The sequence below is a fragment of the Prionailurus bengalensis genome, chromosome E4 (assembly GCF_016509475.1).
Source record: "Prionailurus bengalensis isolate Pbe53 chromosome E4, Fcat_Pben_1.1_paternal_pri, whole genome shotgun sequence".
Classification (NCBI taxonomy): Eukaryota; Metazoa; Chordata; class Mammalia; order Carnivora; family Felidae; genus Prionailurus; species Prionailurus bengalensis.
Window position 1 is genome coordinate 21,973,064 of NC_057360.1, and position 26,631 is coordinate 21,999,694.

At 39.2% G+C, this 26,631-nt stretch overlaps 2 protein-coding genes across 7 annotated transcripts in view; one reads left to right on the forward strand and one right to left on the reverse strand.

Moving 5' to 3' along the window:
* The window catches only part of TPR (translocated promoter region, nuclear basket protein), a 65,769-nt gene extending 65,536 nt beyond the window's left edge, over window positions 1-233 (forward strand). For 2 of the 3 annotated variants that reach the window (XM_043568035.1, XM_043568036.1), the window contains exon 51: window positions 32-233. In XM_043568035.1, the coding sequence (XP_043423970.1) occupies window positions 32-87 (56 nt within the window). In that variant the 3' untranslated portion in view covers window positions 88-233. The remainder of the gene's footprint in view (window positions 1-31) is intronic. The other variant, XM_043568037.1, reaches the window with a different exon arrangement.
* On the reverse strand, window positions 184-16,979 carry PRG4 (proteoglycan 4). 4 transcript variants are annotated; one of them, XM_043568038.1, is made up of 13 exons: window positions 16,952-16,974; window positions 16,277-16,375; window positions 13,585-13,707; window positions 12,207-12,326; window positions 9,489-9,635; window positions 8,876-8,998; window positions 4,540-7,392; window positions 3,783-3,860; window positions 2,814-2,950; window positions 2,379-2,535; window positions 1,713-1,910; window positions 1,138-1,263; window positions 184-384 (listed from the first exon to the last, which is right to left on the reverse strand). In XM_043568038.1, the coding sequence occupies exons 1-13, from the start codon at window positions 16,953-16,955 to the stop codon at window positions 287-289; spliced, it is 4,263 nt and encodes a 1,420-aa protein (XP_043423973.1). In that variant the 5' UTR covers window positions 16,956-16,974; the 3' UTR covers window positions 184-286. The 4 variants fall into 4 exon arrangements, with proteins under 4 accessions (XP_043423973.1, XP_043423974.1, XP_043423975.1 ...); XM_043568039.1 differs by lacking the exon at window positions 13,585-13,707 and having other exon boundaries at window positions 16,952-16,970; XM_043568040.1 differs by lacking the exons at window positions 8,876-8,998; window positions 9,489-9,635 and having other exon boundaries at window positions 16,952-16,972.
* Between the last annotated feature and the right edge of the window lie 9,652 nt (window positions 16,980-26,631).

Sequence of the window (26,631 nt, forward strand, 5' to 3'; positions counted from 1 at the left end):
CATTCAGTTTGGTTATTTTTTTCTCTTATAGGTGTGAGCCATGCAATGGGAGGGAGAGGAGGAATAAATAGAGGAAATATTAATTAAATATCCTGTAAACTGTAATAATTGTGAATAAGATTGTCCAAGCCTGTTTTAGTGTAATGGTTGTCAAGATTAAAAACCTTTTTGTATTTAAATCAGTATGCTTCTCTCAACATTCTTTATTAATAAAATGTGTTTCAGTGTCAAAATTTTTCATTTTTTTCTTCATTTTAATTAGTCGATTCTTCCTTTGCCCGTGGGTCTAAGGACAGTTGTACCAGACATTGGACAAGGTCCGCCCAGAACGAGTAGTAATGACTCTTGCTGTTCTACTTGGTTCATCGATGTTATAGTATTGATCTAAATAAAAGAGAAATCCTTTTTTAATTAAAAAGAAAACAAAACACCTGAACTAAAAATAGGGGTTTTTTTTTTATTATTACACTCAAAGACAGTGTTTGTCAATTTAATATCAGAAATGTTTAGATTGATTAATTTGAATTTACAAAAATAAAATTGCTTTCCCATACTGACCTTTCACCATCTTTCCATAAAATTAGGTTCATCTCTCCTTTTCACGGTAAGAATTTGAGAAAAACTAAGTCTAAAAAATTATTCACTTGTTTTATCCTTTAAAAATATTTTTGACATTTATATAGGTAGAATAACTTAGATTTCTGAATTTTTCTAAGAAAAGTGCCCCAGGTAATATAATTGAATTAATAAAGTTAGTTTCTCAACTTCTTTGTGATCTTCATGACTGTGTAGTGATGCAAATCAGTAATATTTTGTGGCACAAGACCTCCTATAAATGCCACAAGCAGTAGAAGTAAAATACTGTTTTTAGTAGCAGTTTTACTCAAGTAATATGTTTTATTATACTAGGCTTTAATCTCATGAAGGATAGTACAGAATTGAATTGTAGCACATTCAGTTCAATTGAAAATAAAGTGAAAATCTAAACTTTCTCTTTTTCAGAGCAATTAGAATAAGTATAGTTTAACTTCTCATCTTTAGTCACCATTGAACACTCGTGGTTTTGCTTTAATTATATTATTTCAGAGATTAGAGCACATCTGTAAGAACCTATGAAGATTTTACTTAATAGCTTACCTTTAGAAAAGGCATAATAATCATAGCCATCAGGTTTTCTGGTGTTGGGCAGTGCTATAGCTGAAGTAACCACATTTGGAAATCCTCTCCAGTATAAACTCATTTTAACTTCATTATGGAGGAAACCTGTAGATTTAAAGGTATCAGACTGAAAAGCAATGTACTATAGGAAAGAGCAGATATTAGGCAGACCTGGGTTTGAATCGCAGTTTGGTGACTTAGTAGCACTACTTTGGGCGAGTTGTGCCTTAGTTTTTGCTCTCTCTGACATGGTACAAATACCTACCTTACAGGACTCTTCTGAGGTTTACAGATTTGTATGTAATGTTCTTGGTAAGAGGTACCTGATAAGTGGTATTAATTACAATGAACAAACCTGAATAAACATTTCTTTACTCACACACACAAAGAAAGTATTGATCTGGTCCTCCGCTGAGTTGGATTGATGTTTTACATCAATACGCTTTAAATTATTAGAGCTATTTAGTCACTGCATTCAATAAGCTTCATTCTGTAAGAAACTGTATTACATCTATTTCATGTGCAAGAATTTTTAACACAGTGAGAAACATTACCTTTGTCTTGATAAGAGACTCTGATGGGTGAATAGCGAATTCTGATGGTGTGTGTTTGAGAAGGTCCTATGGCGCGTTCGAAGCGACGTCTCCTAACCTGTGTTGTTTCTCCATACACTGAATAATTGATAGCAGGCCTTCTACCAGTGCACTTTCTGACAGGTTCCTGTTTATAAATATACTGCTGAATGCCGCCACCTATTATGTATTAGAAAATCACATATAATAATGAAAATTAAGCTTAATCCTCCGAAAAGGTGGAAAAGAGCTTTTGCAAGATAGAGGAAATGATCAAGGTCTTTCATAAAGTATGTCCAGACATTAATGACCATTAGTCCAAGGGTATTATAAAATAATTACTGAGTCCTGAAATCCTTCCTGAATGAACAAAACCAACAAATTGTATATTTGTATATTTAACTTTGTTTGAAAGTAAATGATGACACTTACATTAAGGACCTGAACATTCAAATGAAATTGTAATTTGTATGCTGAGAGCTCTAAATACTCTTTCCTGTCCTCAGTTTTTTCATTGAAAATATCTGATTCCAGCCATTAAAGATCTTTTGACAGTAAACCCAGTAATAAATGAAAATATTTAATAAAATTTCCCAGACAAATCAACTCTTAAAAGTTTTGTAATCTTGTCAATTATGTAACACATACCTCTCTTGAAAAAATACACAGATTCAGGTCTTTCCTTGTATTTAGCTATGGAGAGAGCTGCCACTATTTTTCCATTTAGTCCTCCAAATCCTTTTACAATTTGTTTGGGATACCCTGCATCTTTTATGTCATTGGTGAAACGCCAGTACTGAGAATCCTGATAATTCAACAGAGGAAATAATGTTAACAGCTTCGGAATAAAAAGGTTAGGGATTCATTCTTAGACTTAAATATAGGGAGAAAGTTTTAACTTCATTAAGTGAATAAATTAGCCTGTAATGTTACCAAGTTGTTAACTTTTCAGATTAAATTTTGATGATAGAATAGCTTAATAAAATATGGAGACCCTTCTGAAGTAGAGGTTAAGCTGATTTATGCTGTTATAATAAAGAATAGCTTGTTGCTGATTTCTCTGAAAAAAGATATTTTTCTTACCTTAAAGAAGAAAGTTTTTCCTTCACAGTTGCACCTAGTAAAAACAGTATCAATGGGGGAGGGAATACCCCAAACTTCAGTAATTTTACGAGCTGGAGATGGTGGACTGAATGGACTTAGCATCCAGAAATAATGACCTAAAATTGAAAGTGATCTATCAGCCTATAAGCTGAATGAATCCCAATAAAGAAACCAAAATAAAAAAAATTTAGTCTATCGTAAGAACAGATTGAATAAATAAGCATTACATGACAAGTTTAGTCAATACCATGAGGACTAGTATAGTTAGTATTTGAACATTTCTGAGAGTAGAGATTTCTCAAGTCTGAAGTTCAAGCCTTTGAAATATTTTAATTTTCCAGTTTCCCTAGAAACTTCTGGCTTTGTGACTTAACAGAAAGTCACTTCTCTCTCCATTTCTTTACCTTTTAGAACCAAGGAGTTATAATTCAATGACTGCCAAAATCTCTTTAGCCTCTACTGTGCTAGTCTATGATTTGTTTCCGGTCAGATTTAATCAAAATATTAGAGGACTGGACCAGCAGAAGGCACAGCAGAGAATTAACAGGAAGTAACTGCTGCTCTGTTACACTCACACACAATGTAGCACTGTAGAAAACATCACAATCAAGATGTTATTTTCAAGTAAAATAGAGCAGGTAATACAAATCCTGATGTCATTTCATTTGATATGAAATCAAACTATGAACTACCTTTTCATTCTAATGGAACAAAAAATCTTAGTAGTATCTCTTCAAGTTCTTTGTTTTGTTTGTCTCTCCCAATATGTCCAATTTTGTTAATCTTATATTTTGGTTATTACTCTCAGGTTCTCGTAATACTGTGTGAGGTACGTTCATCAATCAGTTTCCCTCCAGAAAGCTTAACCCAAACTTCCACTTTTCTTTGGTTCTCCCAAATGCCAAGAACAAAATGAAGAGCAGAAAAAGAAATACGTGCATAGCTCACCTCGAAATGCAACTAATGTTCCATTGCGCAAAGCAGTCAGCCCATCTACTGGCTTACCGTTGCATAAATTAGTCTCATCTAAAACAAAAAATTAAGCCAAGATAAAAGAAAATGCGAAAAGTGTTCACATTCTTTTCAAATCCTCCCACAGTGTTGTTTTCCTCTGTTCACCTTTTCCTCAGCCTTTGAAGGGACTGGTGGGAGGTGTGTGTATTTCAAAAATGAAAAAGAAGAGAGAGATTTCATAATTGGTTTACTTAAAAGTGATCATTATTCAAAAAGTAATATATAAAAATAAGTTACGAATTGGAATAGGCCAGGTTACCCATTATCTACATGTATTAGATAATTATAGGATGTTTGATCCCAACACAAAATTCCATTTTTCAGTTCGGTTTGCCTTTGAGACTTGGTTTGGTAAAGAATAATATTGCAGGTTTTTGCTTTGCGTTATACTCTTTTAAGGATAGACTTCCACTTAAGTATTTTTGACATTCTATACACTGTGTCTGCATATAGACACAGATGCACTAAGTTCCTAGCACACTAGGTTATTACATGATTTTCCAAAGACCAAATAACCTTACTACAATTACTCCTCTACTTACCTATGGAGAAGCTGTAAAACTCCACAAGTTAACAAGTTCAGGATTCTAGATAATGTACTTCAATAGAGTGATACTAACTTGGCATTCTGGTCCAAATAAATTTAAGTTAACATTACCAATTTTAAAACAAAGTAACTGATGCTTGTTACCTGAAAGCATGGAGTTGATGGCAATGTCTTGATTGGATCCTCTCACTAAGATATCCGTGCCTGGGATAAATATAGGAGTTAACACAGGGGGCCTGAGGATCACGTGAGGTTTTTCTCCTGCAGCATCTCCATCCTTATTTGGATTTACTTCAACTATTTCTGAGTTAGGTGTTTGGTTGGGGCTGGTGGTAGTTTGGAGAATGGCTTTTGTGGAAGAGGTGGGGTGTAATTTGGGCACTGTCGATGTAGTCATCCTTGGGGGAGTTGGTGTAGTCTTTGGTTTTCTCCCTTTAGGTATCGTGTTTGGCTTTTTGGTAGAAGTGGGCTTTTTTGGTGCTTTGGTTGGCTTTTGGGATTTAGGAGTTGACACTTTAGGATTAGCTCTGTCTTTTGGCGCAGCTGTGGTTTCTTCAGGTTTATTCATAGTCTCTTCAGATGTAGTTGCCTTTTTTGTTGTAGTCATTACTTTGGGTGCAAGAGTTGTGGCTTGAGGAGTATTTTTGGACGATGTGGCTGATGTTACTTGTGTGGTTGTTCTTGTTTTGGAATCAGTGGTCTTTTCTTCTGTCGGAGTTGATGTAGGTACAGCGACCATAATTCCAGGTGTCATGTGTATGTCTTTTTCTGTTGTTTTGTCTTTAGCTGTTGTAGTGATTTCAGGTGTGGTCACTCCAGGAGCCTCAGTTACAGGTATAACAGGTTCTTTGGGACTGTTTTCAAGAGCCTTTGGTGTGGGTTCTTTGGGAAACTCAGGAGTTGATTCAGCAGGGTTTTCGGGAGTAGTGGGAGGCTCCATGGTGGTTGTAGTAGAGCCCTCTGAGTTGGTTGGAGCAGGTGTCTCAAGAGAAGCTGGAGTGGGCTCCCTGAGAAGTTTGGGGATGGGCTCCTTGGTGGTGGTGGGAGCAGTCTCCTTGGGGACCGTGGGTGCAGGCTCCTTGGGAATGCTGGGAGCAGGTTCTTTGGGGGCCGTGGGTGCAGGCTCCTTGGGAATGCTGGGAGCAGGTTCTTTGGGGGCCGTGGGTGCAGGCTCCTTGGGAATGCTGGGAGCAGGTTCTTTGGGGGCCGTGGGTGCAGGCTCCTTGGGAATGCTGGGAGCAGGTTCTTTGGGGGCCGTGGGTGCAGGCTCCTTGGGAATGCTGGGAGCAGGTTCTTTGGGGGCCGTGGGTGCAGGCTCCTTGGGAATGCTGGGAGCAGGTTCTTTGGGGGCCGTGGGTGCAGGCTCCTTGGGGGCGGTGGGTGCAGGCTCCTTGGGAGCGGTGGGTGCAGGCTCCTTGGGAATGCTGGGAGCAGGTTCCTTGGGGGCTGTGGGTGCAGGCTCCTTGGGAGTGGTGGGTGCAGGCTCTGTGGGGGCCATGGGTGCAGGCTCCTTGGGAATGCTGGGAGCAGGTTCCTTGGGGGCTGTGGGTACAGGCTCCTTGGGAGTGGTGGGTGCAGGCTCTGTGGGGGCCATGGGTGCAGGTTCCTTGGGGGTGGTAGGTGCAGGCTCCTTGGGGGCCGTGGGTACAGGTTCCTTGGTGGTAGTAGGAGCAGGCTTGTTGGGGGTGGTGGGTGCAGCCTCCTTGGGGGCCGTGGGTGCAGGTTCCTTGGGGGTGGTAGGTGCAGGCTCCTTGGGGGCTGTGGGTGCAGGTTCCTTGGTGGTAATAGAAGCAGGCTTGTTGGGGGTGGTGGGTGCAGCCTCCTTGGGGGCAGTGGGTGTAGGCTCCTTTGGAGTGGTGAGTGCAGGCTCCGTGGGGGCTGTGGGTGGAGGTTCTTTGGTGGTAGTGGATGCAGGCTCCTTAGGAGTGGTGGGAGCAGACTTCTTGGGGGTGGTGGGTGCAGGCTCCGTGGGGGCCATTGGTGCAGACTCCTTGGTAGGTGTAGGCTCTTTGGTGGTGGGTGCAGGCTTCTTGGGGGTAGTGGGTGCAGGCTCTTTGGTCGTGGGTGCAGGCTTCTTGGGGGTGGTGGGTGTAGGCTCTTTGGTCGTGGGTGCAGGCTTCTTGGGGGTGGTGGATGCAGGCTCTTTGGTCGTGGGTGCAGGCTTCTTGGGGGTGGTGGGTGCAGGCTCTTTGGTGGTGGGTGCAGGCTTCTTGGGGGTGGAGGGTGCAGGCTCTTTGGTCGTGGGTGCAGGCTTCTTGGGAGTGGTGGGTGCAGGCTCTTTGGTCGTGGGTGCAGGCTTCTTGGGGGTAGTGGGTGCAGGCTCTTTGGTCGTGGGTGCAGACTTCTTGGGGGTGGTGGGTGCAGGTTCTTTGGTCGTGGGTGCAGGCTTCTTGGGGGTGGTGGATGCAGGCTCTTTGGTGGTGGGTGCAGGCTTCTTGGGGGTGGTGGGTGCAGGCTCTTTGGTGGTGGGTACAGGCTTCTTGGGGGCGGTGGGTGCAGGCTCTTTGGTGGTGGGTGCAGGCTTCTTGGGGGTAGTGGGAACAGGTTTCTTGGTGGTCGTGGGAGCAGGAGATTTGGTTGTAGTTTCAGCTTTTGGTGTAGATGTACTAGGAGCTTTGGATGTGGGTATAAAATCTTTAGCAGGTATTTTCTCTGCACTTTGTTTCTCTTTAGGTGAAGTAGTCTTCTCTTTTTCTCTATTTGAAGTCTGTTTATTCGTTATAGGAGTCTCTTTAGTTTCAACTGCTGTCTCCTCACTCGTTGAAGATGTCTCTTTGGGTGTATCAGAATTAGGTGGAAGACTGGGTTTTGGATTTGTCGGTTTGACTGTTGTAATCTTGGGAGGTGTGGTAACTTTATTGCGTTGGGTGGTAGGAATGTCAGGAGTCGTGGTGAGCTTGACGTCACCATTGTCCAGTCCACTTCCATCTTCATCTACAACTGGTGGTTCAGGGTTAGGTTTCTTTTTAGGAGTTTTTTCCTTCTTGTTATCTTTTACTAGAAAAAAAAAATGCACATTTTTTACTTTTGAATAGTTTTCCATAATGACCTAAGGAGCTCGTCCTTACCAGCTAGCTGTGTTGATAGCTGATCAAACTGCTTTATCTGTAGGCAAATTGCTAACCTGTAATTCATTAATTTGTTGTAAAATGGGAAATGATTAACTTATCTGATTGGGCTATTTTAGGGAATTGATGAGAAGGGATGAAAAAGCACAAGTAAAAGTCTATACTATTAATGTATAGAAACAAGTGGCAACTTTGAAATCACCAACATGATCAACTACACGAATTCATCTCTTTATATTAATGTTCTTTGCCTCTCACTTCCTCCACTCCTTTTACTTCACACTGTTGAGTGCTGCACTCTTCCTTCTGGAAACCTAGTTCCAACATCTTCAAGATTAACTGTACCAATTGGCCTCGGAAGCCTCTACAACTACACCCCAGGAATCTGTTCCAGTCACTCCAGCGGTCCCTACTAATCTGTTTCCATACACACGGCTGTTAGCTCTTCCCTTTCCTCTGCCCACCTAAACTCAGCAGCCCAGGGGATACAGAGAGGGGATTAGGATGCCATGGCAGCCAAAGACCTTGTTGAACAGGATTTCTCCTAGCAGCTACCCAAAGAGCACATCAAGAGCTCATCCCTGAGAGGAGTTCCATTTAACAAACTTGTATTGCACTTGCATTGTATGCAAGACTCTGGATGATTCAAAGACTATTTGGCTATTCTGCCAGAGTAAAGGCTTCAGGGGAAATAACAACCACCCAGGAAATAGAGTTCTTTGAAACTCCAGTATCCAATATTCAGTATTTCCTGGAGAAAGAGAATGTATTTTAGAATTTCAGGAAATTAAAAAAAAAAAAAAAGAACAAAAGGAATCTTTTTTTAGGAGGTAATAGCCTACTCTGTGGGACAGTCTCTACTACAAAAAAAAAAAAAAAATCAGCCAGATATGACATAACTTATTAGAAAAATAATAAAAAGTATCTGTAAAACGTGGATAATATTGCCTTTCCCAGAGATGTGTATGAGACTTTAATGGATTAACGTTTTAAAACACTTAAAGCAGCATATAAATGTGTGCAAAATAAAATAAGGAAAAATAAAAGGGAAAGCAAAAACCACAAGGAACACAGAGGAAGGAGAAGAAAGAAAAATGATATCAGATAGACAGGAATGAAAATCAAAACCATAAATAATCATCTCCGGTGCCATCCTGTGTTTCCAGAGCTGCTGCTATAGCATCTTCTTATCCTTGGTTTTAAGAGTGCTTTCTTAGCTGCTCTGCACTAGTTTCCTATAGGAAGTTCTCATTAGTATCTTCTAAAATAATTTTTACAAATTATTTTTATAAATCTATACATGCCCCAAGTATTGAAATGCCCTCAAACCATTCTACCAACACGCATTGCTTTTAGAGAATTATTTTTAATATGGCATTGATATAGTCTTTGATCTTTATCAATGCTCAAACCTTTGGGTTTCTTCTTTAATTCTTTATTAGCAGCTGAATTTTTGGAAGACTTGACTTTCCGAATAGTTGAAGAGGAAGAGGAAGAGGAGGAAGAAGACTCTTGATTTTCAGAAACAGAATGTTCTATAAATCAAATAAAAAGGTTGATCACACCAACTGCAATTGAAAGCAAAAAACATTTGACTGCTCTGCAAATGTCCGTGTTCTGCTTTTTTAATTTATCAGTAATATGATCAACTGCTCTTTAAATTTGTCAGTTAAAAGCCAGGTAGCTAAGCTTATCACAGATACTAGCAATATATATTACTTTCTCTCAAATTCCCCATGTCTCACAGAATCTAATTATTCTGCAGAAGATCTGGGCTTTTTTTTCCCAATGAGATTTGTCTTCTGATTACTGTAACCTACACCCATGCTGGGTTCAGTTGTAAGAAAAATATCTGAGGGTTTATAATTTGGCTTAAACTTTGACTTAAAACACACTTTTTAAAAAAGTGTAATAAGCCTTTCATGACTCATATGATTCCCTTTTTCTATGAAGAGTCTTTTAAAAGTAGTTCACCTACAGCTTAGTCCATCTCAAAACCTTTTATTACATCTGTCATCTTCCTACCTTCTGTTATTTCCTCTGATTCTATAACTTTCTTAGTCTTCTTCTTGTTTGGTGATTTGGGTGAACGTTTGGTTGTTGATTTGATGGTTTGAGATGCTCCTGGAGCTGGAGGTACAGTCTTTGAAGATGGTGATGGGGGATTATGCACTGAGGCCAAGCGAGACAAGTCAGTTAACATCTTGTTGACATTCATCAGCAACTCTTAACTGTGAAAGGCATGGACGCATCTGGCTTCAAGAATAGAGGCTGGTGAAAACCAGTGTAGGCAGGCCCTTAGCCTAACACTAATTACCACAAAGTGATTAATTCTGAGGAGCATTGCTATAAAATATAAACCTGAATTCCAGCCCTAGCCCTGCAAGTCTCTACCCTTGTGACCTTGGGCAAATGAACTAACCCTTCTTGAATTTTGTTTTCAGATCTGCATATTGAGATATTTATTCTAGATGATTTCTGAAGGTGTTTCTCTGCCTAAAAAATACCTGATTCTAGGGGCACCTGGGTGACTCAGTCAGTTGAGCGTCCGACTCTTGATTTCAGCTCAGGGCATGATCCCAGGGTCATAGGATCGAGCCCTGCATCAAGCTCCACACTAAGCATAGAGCCTGCTTAAGATTCTCCCAATCTTTCTCGCTCTCTCTCTCCTAAAACAAAACAAAACAACAACAACAAAAAAAACCCCTCAACTCAACCCCATACCTTATGCCAATCTTCTGTGATGGTAAAAATAATTACTGCATGTGAATGACAGGTATTTGTGCTCTCACAAAGAGAAATATAATAAGTACATTTGTCCTGTTTTCATATTCATTTAAATAAAATGATGCCAATCCACCTTTCTTCTTTCTAATTACAAAAGCTGTACATGAATATTTAGTCTTGTAAACAGTTCACACCTTCACATGCTTTTCTCGAAATGTGTTGCCCTTCCCCAAGTTAAACAACTGTTAATGGTTTGGTGTGTATCTTTGAAACCTTTTCTCACCCGTCCTCCTACCCTTTCTGTGTCTAGAAGAGAAGACAAGGGACGTGTTTTGATCATTAGGAACCAGAAGAAAAGGAAAGGGACTTCTAGAGGATAAGAAAGCGGAGGACAATGAGATGTTCTGGGTAGAGGGAGTTGTGATAAATCCTGCTGCTCTGACTAAACATCCCAGAAACTCCTGCCCGTGCAGTCTCCGTGAGCTGACCACCCCACACCTTCCTCTGTCTTCCCCCAAACAGCTCAGTTCTGCCATGTACTAGCTCATAATCTTGAGCCAAACAACCTCTTGGACTGTTTTCTCACCCACATTTTTTCAGCGCTTGAAACGCTATGATTTTGAAATGTATAGATGCCTACCAGCCGTGTCTATAGCAATCCCGAAACAACTAAGAGGTGTGTTGTAAGATGGTTCAGTTGTTATTTGTAAAAAATGAAGTATTGAAGCTCTGGGTGGTTCCATTATTTTCACTTGAGACCCTGACTATCTTTGTGAATTCTGTAAATGAAGTATGACCTTCATCAAATTTGTTGTTGTTGAGTCCTACTTAAACCTCAAGTAATCTGACCCAGCACCCGGTAGTATGGTCTTTAGCACGTTCTTTCAATGCTTCATCACTCTCTACCCAACCTTCCTTCCCACTCATCTTCCATCCAAAATAAATTCTTTTTTGTTTCACAGCCAAAACCATTATCAGGGCAATGAATAAATATGTATCCTTCATCATGGGTCCTTCTGAAAGCTGCAGGAACTCCACACTCAGTTTTTGATTATGAGGGTGTTGTCTCCATCATTTTTGGACTGCTTTCCAATGAAAACATTGAACAGTTAAGAAATATCCCTCAACTATGCTGATAAACAGTTTTTTACCCTATTTCTCCACTGTTCAAAAGAAGCAGGACGTACAGTCTTGTTTAAATAGAATAAGATTATGCAAGCAATGCTTATTTTCACTTTTACCTTCACAAATATCATTGTTTCAACAAAGTATAATTTAAGAATAAACATTTGGTAAAGAAAGGAATTCATAATTTAAGTCTTTTTTAAACTGTTTTGGAAAATCTGAAGTTTTATTATACTCTCAGATTAGTTCTCCAGGACCTATAACCAGAGAGGAGGATTTTAAAATGGAGCAATATCCCTTTTTATTGACTCTATCACACACAGGGATTTAGATGGAGATGACCATGGGCTCCAGAGACGAGAAGGGACATACAACAGACGGTTGACAACTTCTTGGTAGGTTTGCCTATAACTTTAGTGTCTTTAATCAAACTCCTAAATTTACAAGTTTAGAGAAGCTGTGTCATTCTGTCCTTCAATATACACTCAAAAACTCTGAAGCCAAAAGCACAGCTAACTCAAAGGACTGCTGACTTTGTGGGGTCAGCACCATTAGGGTGAAACAAGAAATCCTGGAATGAGCTGGTTACTGTTAATTGCACCTGAAATTGAACCACACCTGAGGAAAAAGTAGGTGCACTCAGCCCCCATCCTCTCTATTCCTCAACCAGCGATCTCTGGAGCTCCTGGAGACTGGCAGAACCAGGCAGTGCTGTTGGAAGAGGCTTTCCTTCATCAATTCAACTTGGTGAAGCAAAATTAATATGAAATGGCTTGTGCCAGTAAAATCAAGTCCTTGGGTGGAGTGCATATTGGACATTATCAGCAAAGCTAAGGTAGGTGCATAGATCGGGCTGTACTGAGAGGCGCTGACTGATACCACGATGCTTACCTTTTCCACAAAAATTCTCATAATCGGAACAGCACTTGCCATACTTCTTACATTCTGAGTCGCAGTCACACTCCCTCCCTCTTGCAAAGGACTCAAAGCAGCGGCCTTTACAGGAAAGCTCTATCCACAGCAAAACAGAACATAGATTACTGATTATGCAGCCACACCCATGTACTGATAGCCATTTCCCACCTTATAGCTGCCTAGACTTCCAAAAGTGCATTTCTGAGTCTTTTATTTGAAATTTGGAAAATACACGGTTTTCTAAGTGGAGAAGTCAGGAAGGAAATAAGGTGCCTCAGGGAAGCTTCTCTTGCCTTTCAAGACTCTAAGAGACACCCCAGTGCTGAGTCATTTCACATACGGACAATGGAAAAGTGGGAACCCTTCATAGGAAATCCCCCCATCTTCTCCATGTCACACCACTGCTTTGTAATAGATGCTTATTAAGTGAATGTTCAGATCCTACAATATTCCAAAGAGCTGGCATAATATAGATGGGTCACTGTTTAGGCTCAGAAATCATTTATAACGCAGAGACTTTTATTATGATGAACTGGGCAACATGTGGCGTTGAAAGATTACAGCCTAATCCCGTGGCATGGATTATACTTGCTCATTTCAAAATAAGCCTTGGTTAGAGACACAATAACTTTACCAAAGCCTGTTTGAAATTATCACCTTCAACAACACATAATTGTACAGCGGTATATTTATCAACTTCACATACAAATTCTAAAGTAAACATAACTTTGAACCATTTTTAATGATAATTTTCATAAATTGGATATGAAATGCCCGTGTTAACAAAATGATCTAAAAATGCATTCAGGTGAAATACCACCCATCATTTAAAATTCCGACCCTTTGGGTTTTAACTGAAATTCCTCATAAGACACTAATGCTTCGTACTTAAAGTGACTTTTTTCAGACAATTTAGAAACATGTTTATATCAAACAGTCAAACAGTAGATAAGATTATTTTATATCCATGGATTCTTTTGATGAAGCTATGGAAGAACCCCATCACTAAGCAGTTATATCTCTGATTGGTAAGTGAATAGTACTCATTACTATTTACTTGATGACTCCTGAGTCACAGCATTCTCTATTTACAACAAGATATTTTACTTGGACTAGTCAGTAACCTTGTGCACCTGTCAGAGTTCCCCTCCTCTTCCCTCCTCTTCCCTCCCCCAAGAGTCACGAGCTTTGACACCATCCTTAGGTACAGCACGCTGCAACATTTATGCAAGGAAGGGAAAGGCATTTAAGCAAAAAGAAGCGCAGTAGTGTGGAAACAGCACTGGAAGGGGCTGCAAGGGGACTCACAGAACAGTGCTGCTTGGCAGGGGAGACACTAGCTGTCAGGACTTACCCACAGTGCAGACTTTCTTGAAATCAGGGCAGCACTCCATGTAGTGTTGACAGTTATAATCACAGTTGCAGGTGGCATCTCTAGAATACCCTTCCCCACATCTCCCTGCACAGCTTGGTAAATCTACAATTATACAATACTAGGGTAAACATGGCCAAACCACTTTACAGAAAGGAAGGGGTCTAATGAGGAGGACAAAGCCATTTGGTCAGGGAGAATTTTATCAATTGGAAAAGGTTGGGGATGATGGTTAGCAATGGGTCCAGGTGATCTTTGCCTGATCTCTGATGTGACCTTGATCATGCCACTTCATTCTTCACCAGACTGAGAAGATAAATACACTTTTGAAAATGAGGCAAAGGTAATGGCTTTGCATAAAGAGGGTGATATTCGGGCAGTAGTGGGGTTGGGGAGTTGTGGTGCGGAGAGCGGCCACAGCTCAACTGAGGCTGCAGCTAAAATGATGACTAGTTGACATTTATTGAGCATCTCTGTATCTCTGTGCTGGACACTCAGTCATATGTTATCTCTAATGTTTATGAAACTGTTACCAGGAGGGTATTAGTAGCCCCTTTTGAGAGATAAGGCAGCTGAAACACAGAGATTTTAATAACTAGCTCAAGAATACCGGGTTAGTTAATGGTTCCAGGATATATGTATTACAGATAAATTGTGTTACCTATAATACCTATAATAAATATGTGTTACCTATAAATTATTCATACTGACCTCTTTCACTCTCCGAAGTGTCCTGATTTGGATAATAAGTTACATGGTCACCTAGAACTTGAACTCTGATATATCTGATTCTAAAGCCAACACTATTCCCACCCAATCACATTGCCTCTCATCCCTCATGTTGAGTTTAAAACAAGCTGGTTAGGCCAGCAAAAAACTTCCCTGGGCTTCCTCCTCCTTTTACTGGTGAGGATAACCGGTTCTTTAAATGTTGAGGAAGTGAGATGTTTACAACCACAGATACAGAGAAGACAAAATAAATAACTGTTCAAATAGCATCTGGGCATGAATATAAAGGTCAGAGTTATTCTGGGTGAAAAAAACAACAATATGAACAAAAGCATAGCTATCCTCAAATATATTTCTGGAAGTCATTTGGAAAACACCTTCCTGAGAGATAAAACCACAGAAATGTAACAATCGAATCCGTCTCTGGAATAGAAATTGGCAGGTGCAATGTCCTAAATCCATAGAGGGACGTTGAAACACACTGAAAAAATCTCAAAATAATGAGTCTGGGAAACTGAAAGTCTTCACATGCAAAGAAAATAGTAGATATTAGGACAACTTCCACAACCTTTTGCGTACATATGTGCACAATACATACAAAAACGCATATATAGTGTATGTATATAAATACATATATTATATATAAAGGAAAAAGAGAATGAGAAATTGAGAAGGCGAGAAAAGCAGACAACACAACATTAAAGTCTATTCTTTCCTAATTAGCAGATTTCTGAATGAGGAAATCAATTATCTTTATAGGAAAATTTATTTTCATAGACTAAGTGATTGTCCTACTTTTACCACTGTTAATTTTAAAGATAATTTTACATTCATTCATTTAAAGGAGAGTAAAACCATTTTGGAGCACAATTGATCTTATTCCAGAGGAAAGGTAGATTAGGAAATGCTCTCAGTGTTGTGAGCCTTGTAATGCTATCGTAAGACAGCAGAGGAGTCTGAAGATAGTGTAGAGGCCATGATTCCTTATTAAACGTTCACATGTGCTTCCATGTGTTTTTCCATCTTATCTTAGTGATTCGGAAACTATGTCCACGTCAGGAGATTATCTCTCATGCTTAGGTTTATGGGAATTTTAACTATTTTCCTGGAAATGCCTATTTTATAAATGCAATTTCACCATAACAAGCATGCACCTTGATTTTTCTTCTCTCAGGTTTTGCTTATCAAAGAAAAACAAGGATATGAAAATCCGATGTTCAGTATTATTGCCATTAATCAACTTTGATCGCATGCTAGAGACATTTGCTAAGGTGATTGCACTGGATATATCTTAACATTCTCTAAATGTCAATGACAAGAACTGTTCATCCAGGACAGTTTTTAGAGTACTGTGAATAGTTCAATATTATAATATAAGATGACATTCACACAAGTAGAGTCCATTCCTGGATGAATAGTTCTTGTAAGAAACAGAGCACTTTCAAGATTAATCCAAGGCCATTTGAAACATTGTCAATGCTCACTGTACCATGGTGCCTGGTTCTACAGATCCTGAAAGAAGCTAGCAATAATTTATTTGATGTAAAATACTCATTAAATTTACTGGAAACATGTGAGCAAAAATTACATGCCATTTAAACGTCATTCTTTTCAGTTCATCTGATGATACTGTATCACAATAGCACAGTTTTATCATGTGTCCGTGGTTTCTTTTTTAGCTTTTGGAGTCACCACAAAAATGAGTACAAAAATTAGTCTATAGAAAAGCCCCAAACTTGAAAGGTTTCATAAGACATGAGAAAAAGTAAGAATTCCAAAATGCTTAGAAATGTTGCATATGCTTTTACATAATTTTAAAACTATACTATACATTAAATTCAAACAAATGTACGTTTTCAGAAGTCTGTTTCTTTTGTTGTCATAATAGTCAAAACAGAATGATTAGCAACAGTTGTTAAATAAGTCTTTTTGGTGGTTAAGCTACCTTGAGAAGAAACTTGCTGAATCAAGAAAACAGAAAGCAGCAGCAAGTACATGGGAAGTATTTTCCACTCCATGTCTGTTTCCAGGTACCGAAACCTCACTGAAAAGAAAAGAAAAGCATCAGAAAACTGCTCTTTAATCTCACCACTAATTTATGCCCATGTTACTTACGGTGTTTCGGTAACTTTTAAAATGCGGTTTAATGGTAAAACCATCCCACTCTTGAAACAAGACTTTTAAAGATAACGAGCTTTAATTCTACTGTAAATATTTCACCATCTTATGCAGAAGAAATCGTGAGTCACCATCTCAATCATGTTATGGTCCATGTTAATACTTTAGAATTCTCCCAAATGAAAAACAGCCCTATCTCAAACTCCATTTAAATTATAGTATATACTTACAGTGCAAGGTTGAAATCCCAGCTTACAGAGAAAAAATAACCAGCTTCAGTAAAATTTAATTTAACAAACACAGGAGTGATCATTCCAACTTTCCCTTAACTCTCCATATAAATTTGTAAGCTTCCAACAGGTGTATTGTGTAGCTGTGATCCTTTTCAAAACTTTCCTACTCCTGTCCTTAAAAACTGTTCTCAAACTTCTTTAATAAAGCATAGCCCTATTGAATTGAAAACACATTTAATTCCACGAAGCGAGTTAACTTTGACACTTACCCATAAAAGCAATAGTGAGTTTTTCCAATGTTCTGGAAGTCTTATATATCAGTGCAAATATATTGGGATGAACCAATTAGTCCAAAGGTTAGACAGAATCAACAGTGACAACGCTATGAAATCAAACTTTCCTCATTTGTTGGAAGAGGGCCCAGACAACTAGACTTAGGCAACATCTGGAAAACACTTCCATTAAGAAAAATGACTGCTACAAAATAAATTTAGGATTATTGGCCAAAACACACTTCTAATTTCTGAGTGAAGTGAACAAATTGTTCTGAGATGGTAAATAGCTCTGGCAACTTCTGACTAGTGTATCAAAGCAGCAGCTTCAAAATAGTCAAGTGTGGGTATCACTTCTTCCTCCCCGCACCCCCCCCCCGCCCCCCCAGTTAAGTCCAGCAAAGAGTGATTTTGAAATTTGTCTACTGTTAGATTGTGGTCCAACTTTTCTTAACTTATGCTATTAAATCAAATGTACATTTCCTTTCTTGAGTATTTTCATTTTCACCGAGCACAGAAAATAGGCTCTTAATTGCCTGAAGGTGGATGGTCTGCAAGGGTGGATTTTCTAGCTTCCCTTACCATGTAAAAACCTTCTTCAAAACTGTAGCATAACAGACTCTTAAATACAGAGAACAAACTGAGGGTTGGTGGGTGGGGTGGGGGGGGATAGGGGAAAATGGGTGATGGGCATCGAGGAGGGCATTTGTTGGGATGAGCACTGGGTGTGGAATGTAAGCGATGAATCACGGGAATCTACCCCCCAAACCAAGAGCACGCTATATACACTGTATGTTAGCTAACTTGACAATAAATTATATTAAAAACAAACAAAACAAAACAAAACAAAAACACCGTAGCTATCTCCCTTCGCCCCTTTATTTAAGCACAGCAGCATTTGGGAAAAGGTCTTTTAAATTATTAACTTAGATTCCTTACCACAGAAAATGTGAACTATCATCTTGTGGAGCTAAGTCAACTCCACTCAAGGTCTTACCTCAGTTTGATATGAAATGTTCCTGTTAAAATCCTATCTAGCTACATAAGGCTGAGCTTGTGTCTTCGTACCTCCCTGAAACTGGCCCAGATTAACCCCAACCACATCAAGAATCATAGTCAAAAAATGTACTACCTTTCACTGCAATAATCTGTTCATTTGTCTCCTTCCCAACCACCCCACCCCCTACAATCTCACTCCCACAGACTGCGGTTTCCCGAAGCACAACCAACGCCCGTGCCTTACCTCTGTTGCCAACACGTAGTCCAGTGCTTCACTGAGGTTGTGTGTTTAACACGAGCTCATGGAACCAAACTGTTGTATTCTGCTGTGTGCTAGATACATGTAAACTAGCTGGGGACTGCATTGAAGCATCACAAGATGCCTTTGAGTTAAATATAATCCTCCACATTTTACGAATAAAATGAAGACCACAAAGAAAAATCTGTGACCCATGGAGGATACATAAGGAGTAGAAGCCAGAGCCAAGATCTGAACCCGTGTCTCTTCATTTAAATTCCCTCTTGCTTCTACTGTAATCAGCCCCTTTGGATCAACGCCATCACTCAGTACTTAATCATAGCACTAACATTTACTCCTTCATTTGTAGAGGTGGGTTTATGAGATTGTGACCCTTATTAAGACAGGGGTTATAATATAAGCATCCCTTTGGTTCCCACAATGCTTATTCTGGGCTAAATACATAGTATAAAAAGATAATTTAGAGACTATCAGTTCACCTCTAAGTAATCTCCTTCCTCTGGGAATTACCTCTCCATCTGTAGGGATATTTCCCTTTTAGCCACTTTCACACAGGTGATTTCGCCACAGCAACTATAGCTGGTAGGATGAGGGGAAGAAACCTGAAATAAATTGGGCCAATATGGTTTCCTATCCTGGAAATTTGGAACTGTAATTCGGAGATGACAAGTCTGTCCATGTAGGCCTGTAATATGTAAACTTCTGTCCATGGGCTACAGAAGCAGGAAAAATCCTTATGAATCAAGAGGTGCAAATGAGAGAGCTCTGATAGCCTTCTAGTCTTGGTCATTCCTTGTTCCTGACTCCCACATGCCTCCTTGTTTGTATCTTTATGGCAGACTCCCCCTCTGGGGCTGAAGCTGGCTAAAGATACTTTCTGCTCCTTAAAATCACTAATCATTACAGAGTGGATGTATAAAAGATCCTGTTGGCTGGAACTGAACCAAATTCTCTGCTTAGCTTTACTGAGGTCAAGAGGGGTAAAGGAGCTAGAAGCTTTGTAACTTTTTCAAGTCAGACCTTGTTAGTTTCAAGTCAGACCAAGTCAGTTCCCTTGTTAGTTGTTCAAAATTCTGGGAATACCAAGAATATTAGACATACATATACACACAGACACATATTCTTAAAACAAATATAGATTGCTTTCTGATTATTGCATTTTAGAGTTATCTATTCTACCACTTTTCTTCTTTGGACAAATCTTACAATGATGCAAATGACATTCTTAAAATGATTAAAAAATCCGCTCTCGTAACACTTGCTCTGAAGTCCAGGTTCTATTCTAAAGTTGGAAAACTGACAAAGCAAAACACACACACACACACACACACACACACACACACACAATTGTGACCAATAATAACTTTAAACATATCCATTAATGCATTCTCATTTTCATCAAATATATTTTGTCTGTATAATGAAGTATGGAAAAGAATGAAATCCTTCATTAAATGTCAAGTTCATGAAGTTCAACTTATAAATACCTGATTTGCATAATTCTATGGGTAGTGAGACTATTTGGGTAAGTAAAGTTTGCCTTTAAGCCACAGAAGCATTTTAATTTTGTCTACTAAATATAGCTTTATCATGTAGACTAAATGCATCATTTTGTGACTATTGGGCCATTTAACCTTCCTTATTGATCACACAGCAATCATTCCATTAGGTGATAGGTACCCTTGTTGAGATCTCTTTTCTCATTAAAGGTATTTTTTTAATGGTCACCTAAATCTCATTTAATTGGGATGAAAATTATCCTAGGATTGGTTTTTGGTAGGGGGAGATGGGGAGAGGAGAGTGAAGAGAGATGGGGAGGACGTAAATAATACTGGGGCCGATATTCATCTTCTAGAGACGACCTTCACACAGTTCCTCCTCACAAGCGTCAATTTCTTTTTTTAATTTTTTTTTCAACGTTTTTATTTATTTTTGGGACAGAGAGAGACAGAGCATGAACGGGGGAGGGGCAGAGAGAGAGGGAGACACAGAATCAGAAACAGGCTCCAGGCTCCGAGCCATCAGCCCAGAGCCTGACGCGGGGCTCGAGCTCACGGACCGCGAGATCGTGACCTGGCTGAAGTCGGACGCTTAACCGACTGCGCCACCCAGGCGCCCCACAAGCGTCAATTTCTGTGGTTGGCAGCAACACAGTGATGCCTTCAGAGAACACTCAAATGTGCTTAGGGATATTTGCTCTGCATTAAATTATCTCAGACTGTGCTTTCTCCTTGGTGTGCTGTCTCCATCCCTGCCATTAGTCGTCACTTTGCCCTGTAACCACTGTGTCTGTACCTAGTGGCTTCTCTCCATCTTTCCACATCTTTGATGTGTTTCATTTTCTTCCAGCAGCAGCCTAGGAAAAATTGAAGCATGCCAGGGGAAAACCACAGATGCAGTCTTGCTCTTTATTGCCCTCATTTTGCTCACAATGCTGTTAGAGCACTCTAGAAGTGGAATAACTCCTCTCCTCTCACGGGGAACAGTGACCAGGATTTGGGGACTACCTCTGTATGTTCTGTTCATGGCATTTTCACATACTGGAAAGGGCTGTGGCTTTTTCTCTGAATGTTGATCCAAAGTCTGACCATTAGGTAAGAAAAGTATTATTGCATTTGCTTTGGAAGGGTGTGGCAGTCGCATAATTGCTCCCCATCTTTTGTACCTTTTTCTAGCTGCCCAGCGAGACATTATATTGCCCAGCTTCCTCTTCAGTAATGTGTGGTCAGATGACAGCATTTCCTCCTACAAAATGTGAATAGAAGAGATATGCACAGCTTCCACTCTACTTTCCCAACAGAAAATCACTTCATCTGGACTTCCTGTTTTCCTCTGTTCTTGCAAAAGGGAGGGCAGGCTTCAGAGACCAGCCTTCATCATGCAGACAAGGATGGCAGCCTGGGAATAGCACCGTTTATGGAACTCACAGGCACTCCCTTTCTCTGGACGAGTCAAGAGAGTTGTATAAAAGCAAATAAAACTTCATTTTATTTGGGCAGCTCTAATTTGGGGTCTTTTCATTACAGCAACTTAGATATTACCTTAATATAGAAATCTTAGGAAATTCCCAACTACTTAAAAAAATTTTTAATGTTTATGTATTTTTGAGACAGAGACAGAAAATGAGCAGGGGAGGGGTAGAGAGCGAGGGAGACACAGAATCCAAAGCAGGCTCCAGGCTGTCAGCACAGAGCCCGACGTGGGGCTCTAACTCGAACTTGTCAACCACGAAATCATGACCTTAGCCGAGGTCAGATGCTCAACCAACTGAGCCACCAGGCGCCCCTGAAATTCCCAACTATTTAAAGGGCTGTATTCTAAAATTTGATTTGTATTCTGTACAGCAATGTAACGAATGAACTCTTGGTAATAAACTATTGACATTGGAAAGGGAGAAATAAACTATTTTCACTCGTAGATGACATAATTGTGTATGTAGAAAATCCTTAGGAATCTGCAAAAAACTGTAAAAACTAATGAATTGAGCAAAATCACAAGATCGATAACAAAATCCATGTTGAGGCCTTTAATTCATGAACTGAGATGTGCTGCCTCTTTTTAATGTCTAAGAATAAGAGTTAATTTATTTATTTAGTCATACAATTCTTTTGGTGAGCAAAAAGTGCTCACTATATGCCAGCTCTAGTATGAATTGCTGGAGATACATGTATGTGCAAGAAAGAGCCTCTGGTCTCTAAGAGTTTTTGCTCTGGGAGTCAGACATTTAAATCAATAGTTCAAATCATATGTGGAAAAGAGGAAGCAATGTGGTGAACCACTGAAATTGGGCTTTGGCATCAGTCAGACCATTATTCAAATCTTAGCCTCAAGATTTTCTACCTTATCCAATTCTCTTGACTTATCTAGTCCTCAGTTTCCTTGCCTGCAGAGTGGGAGCAGTAATTCCCATTATTATTTGCCATTGCAGAGATGCATTGGAGATGAGAGAGAATTATGTTGAATAATAGTGACATGTGCTCAATAATTTGTAGGTATTATAATTATGGTATGGTTACCATTCAAGAACTGTAGACAAACTGCTATGGAACCCTGGATGAGGAAGTGCCAGCTGGACTCAAGGAATTCTTCACAGAAGGTTGGTGGCATGTAATCTGGGATCTGAAGTCTCCTACAGCCAGGAACAGGGGCAATAAGACAAAGACCGTGATAGTTGGCAAAACGATATAGCTCCTCCTTTTCATTCTTCTTGCCTATTTTGTTTTTTAGCCCTGGAAAATCTGACTTCTTTTTGCATGGAACTGAAGTGTAGAAGATAGAAAATGACCTTATAATCATTCTAATACAGGCTTTTTCTAGCAGACCATTTTAGTGACCTAATAATAATAGGGAATGTGTTGACCACTTACATGGCACATGTGTATGAAGTTCATTGAGCCTCACACGTGATCTTATGACATAATTATTAGTATTAAACCCATTTTACCTTTGGGACAGTAACTTGCTTAAGAACACAAAACTAGACAGCCAATAGATGTTAAAGTAAGTATTTTAACCCAGGCTTGTCTACAAAGCCCATGATTTTAACCAGTTCCATGACCCATGTGCTATAATATGCAGGGTTAATAAGTATTTTCTTTGTGCTCCTACGTAACTATATTTGTATTTCTCAATGGGATTTCACACTTAATATCCATCTTTCTCACTAGGTCAGAAACTTCTTAAGGTTCCAGAATGCTTATATCTTATTCATTTTGTAGCCCCCTCCTTTTTTTTTTTAAATATCTGGCATAGTTTCTTTTTGTACATCAACGGTATTGATATTCTGCGCATTCGAATCAACATTAAGTTTACTGTCCTTCTCCTAATGGCCCCTTTGCCGTCATATCTCTGTTTTCTGGCACCTTCTCGCTGTAGCATTGTGCTCATTCCAGTCTACCTTACCTGGATTCCAGATGCCAAGAAAGCGTACTGTGTGACAGTTCAGACAAAATCATTACAAATTTATTTTCCAGTAGCTAACAACATGACTAACTTCCACATAACTAAGTGTATGAAAGTGAATTGGGGTGCTACAATAACTCAGGGTGACAAATACTTGGGAAATGGGAAATTCGGAGAGTGGGAGCAAAGCCTGGGTGTGGTTGAAGAACCACAGATAGGTGGGACAGGAGGGAAGTCTCCCAAGAGACAGTGTGGAAGACATTTCATTGAGTCATTCCAAAGCAGGAACGCCAGGCTCTTCAAAGGTTTTGAATATCATGTCGTTTTGGCTGATTGTACGACATTGCATAATCATCCTTGTAAACCCCTTTCCCTGCAATGGTAGCTAATTTCTGTCAAAAGGATTAAGAAGCAAGATATTTGCAATGACTTGCTTCTATGAAGCTTTTATTAAGCCTGATACGGAAAACCCAATCAGAAGCTTAAAATAAAACTCAACATTTCTCCCTTCTCTCCATCCTTTTTGCTGATGCCTCATGAAATTTGACACCAGAGGATTTTTTTCATCTCTGGGGGCTCCAAAGATGTTGGTTATTGCTAATGTTAATCCTTGCTCTAGCTTTCCCATGGGCTAGGAAAGAGGGCTTTGGTGTTTACAAACCCTTGGGTTCTTTGTGTATCAATTGGATCCCAAGAGTAAAGGGGTGGAGGGGCACCTGGCTGGCTCAGTCAGTGCAAGGTACAGCTCTTGATCTCAGGGTTGTGAGTTTGAGTTCCATGTTGGGTGTGGAGATTACTTACAAATAAAATCTTTTTTTTTTTAATTTTTAATTTTTTAATGGTTTTTAAATTATTTTAAAAGTGTTTATTTATTTTCAAAGGAGAGGGAAACAGAGTGTGAATGGGGGAGCAGCAGACAGAGAGGGAGACACAGAACCCCAAGCAGGCTCCAGGCTCCGAGCTGTCAGCACAGAGCCTGACATGGGGCTCGAACTCACACACCGTGAAATCATGACCTGAGTCAAAGTTGGATGCTTAACTGACTGAGCCACCCAAGTGCCCCCAAAATAAACTCTTCACAAAAAAAAAAGAGTAAAGGAGATGAAACAAATGGTTATTTATTTACCTTTCATTTGTACTCTGCTCTATCCCCAAAGGAAACATTTATGGCAGGGGCATTGATGGAGGCCAGGTCTTCTGTTTCCCCAAGTCCTCATTGAAGTAGAGTAGCAAAGAGCTGTGCCATTTATGGAGGTGAACTGAAGGTCACGGTTGTGCCCCGCAGAGTCTTATCAGGCTTTGGACAACACTCCCACCAACCGTGCACATTTACTGAGTACCAACTAGGTACCAGGCACTTATTCTCATTAAAGCTAAACAAACATAAACAAAAACAAAACAAGACAAAATAGCAAAGTAGGTTTTATGATTATTCTCTTTACAAATAAGGACAGTTCACTAGCTTTTCCTGTGAAAATGGCAGGAGCAGGATTCTGGCCTTTTGTTGTCTAAAAATTACAGAAGTAAATTTCTTTTACACTACATTCCAAGTTCTAACACTGAATTACTCTATAAGATAAATGTGCCTTCCTCCTTCATAGATGGGCTGAATTCAGCAGAATATGACTAGTAACTCTAAGCCTCTAGTTTTCTCTTTTTATTTAAATATAAAAATAGTTTAATTGATTGAAGAAAAGACTTCCTCTAAAATTTTACTACCTTAACACAACTATTTACATTCTTATATATGCTCTTCTAGAACTTGTCCCTATGAAATCAAAATTTTATAAATAGGTTCAAGACCAATAATTTATATTTTTAATTTTTTACTTATTGAATTAACAGACATGTTTATATTTCTTCAAAGTTGTCATGTTAATTCTTATATAATATTCCATGTACTTGAGGGACCATAATTTAATTTCATTCAGGTGTATTGTAAGACTATTTTTTGGCTATTGTTTAACAAAAAATATGCATTTAGCTTTTTTTCTCTATTAAAGAAAACTCGGGAGCTCTCTGCAGAAAATACAAGTAACTTGTACTTTTTGTGTATTTTTGGAGGTTAGAAGAGGCAGTCACAGAAACAGTCTGAGCTTCAGGTATATAAACTTAAACTTTGGGTTCCAAAGAAATTTTTTATATCATGCAGCCTGTAATTAACTATTCCCCCAAAACTTTGTGTAATATATTAGGGAGTCTCCTCTTCCAGTGGCCAGCATACAAGTCCAGTCTATTTAAAACAAATAGTTTCTCCTTGTCCTAATTTCTATACATTCCCTGACCCTATATACTATACTTCTTAGAATGTATTTGTCCTTAAATCTGTCTGGTTAACTATACAAATGAGATTGAGCATATCTTAATAATAAAATTGAATTTAGTAAATATCATTTTAATATCCTTAGAGTTAATATTTCTATTTTGTCTTCACAATTATTATTTTAAATGATAATATTTCATTTCAATCTTAATTATCCTCTACTATGACCTCTACACAAGTTGTTTCCAGTTCTTTTCCTTATGATTAATGCTACAATAAAGTCCTTTTTTCATGCAGTTTATACTGATCTGTACCTTTAAAATAAATGGCAGTGAGAATATCTTTATGACTCTTGATAACAATTGTCAAATTATCTTGCTGTCTATAGCACAGATTCATCAAAGGTAAAGAAATGGTCTCATATGCATTGGTAGCCCCAGACCTAGCAAAGAACTTCCACACAAGAAGTGTTTGATAAAATATCAAGTTGAATTTAAATGTAAAATTGTCCTTGATATGATGGGCAAGAATTTTTAAAATTCTTTTTTTTTTTTCCCATCCCAACACTGGAAATGAGTTAGTGCTTAGATACACACTCCTTGTTTATTCTCCCATCTGACAGTATGTATTTATAGAGATGAGACTTAACTGATGGATGTGATCCCTGGCCTTGGAAAACAGTTGTAAAAACCCAGTAAGGTAAGGAACAGTGCTGGGAAACAGGTGACTTCTGAGGGAACCTTTCACTGAATGATCCCAGAACTCAAAAAACTTACAGTCAGCTCTTCCTGGCATTGAAAACGACACTGCTGTCAGCTTTGGTTCTTCTTCTTTGCCTTTTTTTTTTTCTTATCACAGAGTATAAGTTAGCAGGTGAACACAGAAGGTCAAGTTGAGGCAAGTAGCCCAAAACTAATTTCTTTCCCGCCACCCTTTATCTCTTCCATGCTTCTTGTAGAAGAGGGATGTGGGAGACTTACAGAGAAAAGAAGTGAAAGCCAAAAGAAGATAAGTCTTGATGTAAATAGATGACATAGCCTTGCACAGAATCGTCTATCTGACATTTGGTGGAAGGCAGGTAGGCACACCAGAGGGGAAAAGAGCCCAGTAATTTATATGAATGCCAGTAAAACTAAAATCGGAGTTGTGTAAAGCTTTGCAAAGCTAATTGAACTCTTTTATGGTTCTGTTTGGGGATCTACAAAATTAGCTTCACATGGGAAAGTAGACAAACTTGTGTGCAATGTAATGATC